This window comes from Engraulis encrasicolus, chromosome 11 (genome assembly GCF_034702125.1).
Source record: "Engraulis encrasicolus isolate BLACKSEA-1 chromosome 11, IST_EnEncr_1.0, whole genome shotgun sequence".
Lineage (NCBI taxonomy): Eukaryota > Metazoa > Chordata > Actinopteri > Clupeiformes > Engraulidae > Engraulis > Engraulis encrasicolus.
Window position 1 is genome coordinate 12,049,838 of NC_085867.1, and position 7,571 is coordinate 12,057,408.

The following is a 7,571-nucleotide window of genomic DNA, read 5'->3' on the forward strand; positions in this document are numbered from 1 at the left end:
CATGTGATGGCGTTGGAGGGACAGTTAAATGGCTTGCTGCACGAGCAAGTCTGCAACGTCCTATTGACAATTAAATTGTAACGCCATACCAACTGTTTGAATTTGTCAAGGATAATGTCAAGAACATCCATTGCCAGTTTGCCACAACAGAGATGTACCATCATGAAGCTGAGAACCTGTTGAAAAGGTTTGAATCTGCAAGAACTATTCCAGGTACTCAAAAACTACACAGCTTCTGCCCATTGTCAATGGACACAGTGGAAGTTAGGCCATTTTGAGCATTCAGAGAAGGCAGAGTTGAAAGAGTGAGCTCAGTAAAGGAATGTGTTACATTTTCAAGCATCAAAGGGTATGTTGTAGCTGTATATGATGGCAACTGGTGGCTAGCATGTGCTGAGGAATGTATGCCGAGCACTGGAGAGGTGAAACTGAACTTCCTGCATCCTCATGGGCCATCTCCATCCTTCACTTTTCCCTTCAGACCAGATAGACTTGTCATGGATCATCAGGATGTGCTTCTGGTAGTGAAACCTGTAACTGCAACGGGACGTACTTATACATTATCTACAAAAGACACAGCTATTGCTTCAAATGCACTGGTAGAGTACAAAATGAGAGTGTAGCCATTGATTATCTCTTTAAAGTACGGTAAAGGGAAGATGGCACAGGCACACAGAGAAGGAATGTTCAAACATTCACATATCATCATTTGGTGTGTATAAATGGACATCTGCCTTAGTTTCTGAAACCTGGGACCATGGACACTGACCATTTTTGTTTTGTTTTTGTTTTGTCATGTGATGCTACTATGGTATTACCATATTATTAGTAAGTGGTCTGTATGACGCCATATTTGTGAGTCAAATTCTCTCTGAAATGAATAACAAACCGAACACCAGCATTTTAGGTGCTGCTCATGACATTGCCGGCTACGTTTGGACAAGGAACTGGCCATTTTAAAATATGAGTTTTTTAGATATTCACTTTTTAATTTTTCAATTTATCATAATTCATATTCTGAGAGTAGTTGTATTCCAAGGTGATTGTGTAATATGTAGAGCCAGAAAAGAGCTTTCAAACAACACCACAGGCATCTTTTTGTGACCAACACTGACTGATATATTCAAGGCTGAATGTATAGTGTCCTACCCTCACATGTGAACCTTTCCTAGTCTGTTTCTCCCTTAATATTAGTGTCAGATTCAAACCAATGCAGTTCTGTGGTGCTACCTTGCTACTGAAAAGGCACACCAAGTATGATTGAAATCCGGGTCGGTCGGGTCCCAAAGTGTCTGATTTCACGTGAAATGACCCACTACTACCCACCCGCACCCCCAACCCCACCCACACACGCCTATGCATTGTACAGGCTGATTACTGTAATTTCACTGCATGGTTTCACTGTATTATTGTAATAATTGTGTGAATGTGACAAATAAATCTCCCGGTATCCTTATATCCTTGCATGATACATGAAAAACAAGTAAGGATTGAGTAACACATTGCATAAGCATGTCACACCGCATGACATGAAGTAACACCACAGGAAATTCACTGCATTGTGGCCATTTTAATCCTTTTGTATACATGACTGACATCTGAGATCATGCTAACTAGATAATGATATTGTGTTTGATGTTAATATGTGTTTTCATTTATAAAAAAACTTTTTTCCCCTTCTATAAGAGCAGTCACACCACAGGACACCATAAAATGAACCTAAGCATTGCGTGACAGAAACATTGCAATATGTAGACATATTAAGAGGTGAAGAGTCACCTTGAACTTCCAGACCACTCTCCAATAGCTGAGGTACTGACTGGTTAGCAGCCTGTCTTTAAGACCCTTGTAGTTGGCCTTGCACCCCACAGGATGCAATTTGTGTTACGAAATGGAACTTCATTGTGTTACTTTCCATGATTACAATGACCCTAAACATACACCTAAGGCCAAAGTTGATTTTCTGGAGAGATGAGAGTGATTCAGTGATTAAGTATGACACCCGATCTGAGTATTTGAAGTGTTTTGAAGTGACTTATCTGCTCATTTTCACATTATGTTCGATAGGCGACAAAACTTTTGTCTTGTGAAAATCTGCCCTGTCTGTGTTCAATAAAGGGTCAATCTTTCTTTGGTGCATGAAATGTATTTTTGTACATACTTTTTCATTTGGGAGGGTTGAAGCTTTCATATGAGTGACTTCTGAAGCCAAGTGATTAATTGAAAGTCAGGTTATTAGCTGTTATTCCAAACAGATGGATAGGCGACAACTCTATTGGAGACGGGTGTAGAACAGAGTAGAATCTCAGATTGTTGAAAGAAGAACCCAGCCCCCATCAAACAAGAGCAGAATAGACCAGGCTTTATTTGTCATGCATGAAATATGTCTTTGGTCTCATGGCGTAACGAAATTGTCTTTGGGAGTATAACTACCCATGAGATGCTGAATTTAGAAACCCTACTGGCAAGAGTTCAACTTTGAGGCTGAGCAAATATAAAAGTACTGGGTGCTTCATGCGCTCATGATGAAGCAGATTCCTGTATTGTAGTATATTGGTGCACAATATGATGTTCAATGTGGCTGCTCAATACTGACTGTAACATCCTATTACTAGTCAATAACAGCATATTACATACAGAACATTACATACATACTGTAATATTATTGCCCATGATGCAATGAACAAATGAATCACTGAAGCCACCAACACTCTCTCATTATACCTTTTCAGATCATTCTTTGAGTGTCTGTGTGTGTGTGGTGCACGACGTGTGGTTTCAGTGGCAGAAAACTGTGGCGTGTGTGTGTGTGTGTGTGTGTGTGTGTGTGTGTGTGTGTGTGTGTGTGTGTGTGTGTGTGTGTGTTCTAGCTGTGCTGGGCGACTCATTTCACCTGCTGCTTTTCAAGGGTAAATGGAGGTGCTGCCTGAGGTCAAGTGCACACAAAGACTCCGGTTACTGGACCTACCTTCGTCTTTGCACACCCATGCAACCAGATAAAACCAAACCACCCATCTGATCAATGCTGCTTTAGCACCAGATTATAGTGCCAGCCAGGGAATCCAATCACAGTGCCTGAGGGTGACACATCTCCACAATCGATGGGTCTGATAGTGGATCTAGTGGGCCTTCCAATCGATACTCAGATAAAATCCAAAACTGCTCCGTTAGCTCACTGTTCTGCCATTTAGCAAACAGTTGAGAGTCGTGACGCAGAACACACCCACGGAGTCCGTTACTGATTGGTTAAGGTAACACAATTCGCAACAGTCATGCCAATAAAGCACAATTTGAATTTTGATTTTAATTCGGAACTCCAATTCATTTAAATGTCAGAGTAAGGTCAGACAGACCATCTCCCACCCTTCGTGGATCCTCTTAGCGTGTTCCAGACTTTTTGACAGAGTCAACCGTCGGCTTTCACCCAGGCTACTCGTCTTCCTCTTTGCACACACATGCAACCAGCCAAACCAAACCATCCATCTGATCAATGCTGCTTCAGCACCAGATTATGGTGCCAGGGAATCCAATCGAAAGTGTCTGATGGTGCCACATCTCCACAATCTATGGGTCTGATAATGGAGGGCAACCTTCCAATCAATAGTAAGATCCCAAACTCTATAATCAATGTCAATCTGCACCCAGAGGTGCCAGATTGTGAAACAACTGCCCGCCCACAGCCTTCTGCTGCCTGATGCGAGCAAACTCGTAACTGAGGCGATCCTACGCTAGTTCGCCACTCAAGGCTCGAACCCGCCACCTACCAGTCAACACTCCACAGCACGATACCGCTGAGATAAAGCTCCTACTTTCTGTATCATTGGTCCAGACCGATAGCTCAGCGCTACCGATACTGTACAAGGCTTCGGGAGGGAGGTTTACTAACGTTCTACGGCGAGCTCTGCTAGCTGACATGTGCTCCATTCAGCCCACTAAACCTCACTCCCATCCGGGTCACAGCACCAGTGTAATTGAGGTGATCCAGCGCTAGTTGGCCATTCGGGGCTAGGTCGAACCCGCCACCTAGCAGTCAACCCTCCAGTTTGGGCGTAGGACTCACAGCACGATACCGCAGAGCAGAGATAAAGGTCCAGACCGATAGCTCAGCGCTACCGATACTGTATGAGGCTTCGGGGGGTTGGCTTACTACTGTTCTACACCAAACTCTGCTCGTTGGCATCCATTACACGAGCCCATATTTAAAAGTTCTCACATTTTGTCTGGATCGCAGCAAGCAGTTTCCACTAAGTGACATGAAATCAGCTGATTCATCAAGGCTGGGACGCTGGCAACAGACAAAGCATTTCACACAATGTGAATGTCTTTAACGGACTATAAATGAATGAAATGTGTTGTTATTATTACACTATCCTTTTCGTGAAGCTTTTAACCTTGAATAAGACAGCACAGGGTGTGCCAAAAATGAGAGAGAGGGACGATACAATATCGTTACAGCCCTAGTTACTACTACTTTGAATTGTGCTTTCGCGTGCCGAAAGCCCAACGCTACCGCACTGTATTGAGGCTTCGGGAGGGGGGTTTACTAACGTTCCACGCCACACTCTGCTAGTTGGCCTCCGTTACGCATGACACTCACTCCCTTTGTCTAAAGTAAGGGACTGTTTTTTATTTATTATCGGGTTCTTCTGAAGATTTCCACCCTTGGTTTCCTCCGGTAACACAAAAATAAATAACCAACAGTCCCTATCTCATGCCATCTTGGCTGGACCTGTGAGTGTGTGTGAGTGTGAGTGTGAGTGTGAGTGTGTGTGTGTGTGTATCCTCTTGTATACTCACAAACATGAGGGAGGTGGGGACATGGTCCTTCTCCACATGGTGAAACTGTGTGTGTGTGTGTGTGTGTGTGTGTGCGTGCGTGTGTGCGTGCGTGCGTGCGTGTGTACTCACAAACATGAGGGAGGTGGGGACATGGTCCTTCTCCACATGGTGAAACTGTGTGTGTGTGTGTGTGTGTGTGTGTGCGTGCGTGTGTGTGCGTGTGTGTGTGTACTCACAAACATGAGGGAGGTGGGGACATGGTCCTTCTCCACATGGTGAAACTGTGTGTGTGTGTGTGTGTGTGTGTGTGTGCGTGCGTGTGTGTGTGTGTGTGTGTGTGTGTGTGTGTGTGTGTGTGTGTGTGTGTGTGTGTGTGTGTGTGTGTGTGTGTGTGTGTGTGTGTGTGTGTGTGTGTGTGTGTGTGTGTGTACTCACAAACATGAGGGAGGTGGGGACATGGTCCTTCTCCACATGGTGAAACTTGTAGAGCCACAGCTCCTCAGGCTGGATCTGCCGTGTGAAGGGAGGCAGCGCCTCGGTCACTCTGAAAACACAAAACACAAACAGGTTATGGCATTGCTTATATATTACAACTAATTCTGATACAGTGGCGGAACAATTGCACACAGGACCCCTGGGCAAACCACCACCTATAGGGCCCCTCCAAACAGTCTGCCATGGTCAGCCCCCCCCCCCATAGATCCGCCCCTGTTCTGATATACAATCAATGGGTTAGGGGCTGAAGCAGTGATTAGGCTTCAAACCCCCCCCTCCAAGTCTTTGTTTTCTATTTTTGTGATGGTATTTTCTATTATGTTGTAAACAGCCCACTTTAATATTTGCACTGAAGTAAGTTGCTTTCAGTTTCAATCTCATGATGTGTATAGTGAAAATACTAATTGTAGGCCTTTGTGTATGGTGACAAAATAAAAGGCATTCTATTCTATTCACTACAGACTGCAGCACAGTAGCAGTGGATCATCACAGCATAAAGGTGCACTGTGTGGTTTAAGAGGAGCATGCATTTTGGAGTGCCTCAGGCTTTTAAACTGCCTGTACAGTCTGGTCTAGTTTATCAGTAGACTGGCTTGCTCATGTCTTTTTGGCTTAGCTGAACATGGCATTTCAAGCTTGTTGGGCAAGTTAAGCAGGAAGGCACCTTGACGTGGACAAAGAATTCCATGGACAGCATGTATGTCATTATGCGTTCCATGCGGTTTTATTGGAGTTTTCAGCTGAGAACCCCCAACATGAAAATGTAAAATACTTTTGATTGATACTTACATAAAAATGGCTAAGAGAAGAAGTCGGACGAGCACTTCACAGATGAAGGCATTGTCTAAGCTCTTCTTCATCTTCAAGACAAGGTCGTCATTCAATCACCTCTCCCCACCTGTGCAGAGCATTAGACGCCACGGTGAGATTATGGAAATGTCCTACATCTTTGTGTTGATGGTAGCACAGGACAATTGCATACGCAGAAGATAGCGCCAGTAGGTTGATCATAGGTCACTTTGAACATTTGTTTGACTTCAGTACATTAATGTGAGCAAAGGTTACAGCGAAACAGAACGAACACCAGACAGGTTAAGGCTATCCATCCATAGTAAATAATCCGGGCTACAACTGCGGAAGCAGAGTGCGCGTCGATTCAAGGGATGGGGGACAGCAGCCCCAATGTAAACACGACACGTTTCAATACTTACAGCCCAAAAGCGCAAAGCTTGACAAAGCGCAGGAAGCGCAACCCCAAAAAAATAGATTCGCATCAAGAAAGGGCAGAACAGAAAAGGGAAGATCACCACGATATCTGTAATTCACATCTGCAGGCACGACTACCACATCTGTGCACACAAACCTAGCAAGTGAAACATTTCCGTAAATGTGCTAGCTGTAGTCTTTTCCTTGCCTCCTTCAAGTACGGATGTTTTGTTTCACAAACCTACGGATGCGCCCCCTCGACTCCTTAACCGACGGATGATGTGGTCCGTCGTCCAAAGCTGAGGTGAAGCTCCAACTTACTCGCATTAATGATCATGTCAAATCATACTGTACTCAGAGAGCTGCCGCATCAGAAATCACCGACGGGGAGAGAGGAGCCTTCTCTCGCTAATGAACTACACACTACCACGTCATCTCATATCTTGAAGGCGACATCTACAGGCTACTGGAAGTATTGCACCGAAACTACAGAGGGCCAAATCACCAGTATTTTGCATGGACAAACCTCTGATGCGTACAAACATCATGCATACAAATTAACCCCGGCATAATGAGAAACCCATCAAGACCCATTGAAAAAAACAATATTGAAACAACGCTCCCAAAACCAATTGGCCCATTATCCCCCCAAAGTCATGGCATGCCGTTGAAGAAGAAATTGTACTTCAAATGGTAACATTCAGAACAGTTTTATTGAAGTCAAACCAGGCAAGTCTGAAAGCGAGTAAATCTGTGGAATGTTACTTAAAATACTCTCAGAATAAATTATGAACTCTGAAGGGGGAAAAACATCTCAGAAGCAAGATCAAATAAAAATTGTACAGGATAAAAGAAAATGTACAAAAATGTTCCTACAGTCACAAACATTCAGAAGCAGTATGTTACAGGCATTCTGTTGACACTAAGATAGAATGACAGTTTTTAATTTGTTTGCCATCTAGTATGTACAATTGGACAAGCATCATTCTCTTCCACAATGCAATTACATACTGTAGGCTAAGTTAACATAGCCAAAAGACCTCTATTCTTAAAATAACGGTTTTTTAAAAAATTTGGGGGGAAAAATTATA

At 43.7% G+C, this 7,571-nt stretch overlaps 1 protein-coding gene across 3 annotated transcripts in view; it reads right to left on the reverse strand.

Moving 5' to 3' along the window:
- The window catches only part of plpp5 (phospholipid phosphatase 5), a 28,764-nt gene extending 21,727 nt beyond the window's left edge, over window positions 1-7,037 (reverse strand). Inside the window, exons 1-3 of one of the 3 annotated variants that reach the window (XM_063209872.1) lie at window positions 6,722-7,037; window positions 6,064-6,172; window positions 5,215-5,323 (exon numbers count right to left, since the gene is read on the reverse strand). In XM_063209872.1, the coding sequence (XP_063065942.1) occupies window positions 5,215-5,323; window positions 6,064-6,134 (180 nt within the window). In that variant the 5' untranslated portion in view covers window positions 6,135-6,172; window positions 6,722-7,037. Of the gene's footprint in view, window positions 1-4,797; window positions 4,834-5,214; window positions 5,324-6,063; window positions 6,173-6,721 lie in introns of those variants that run through there. The other 2 variants (XM_063209874.1, XM_063209875.1) reach the window with 2 other exon arrangements.
- Window positions 7,038-7,571: the final 534 nt, after the last annotated feature.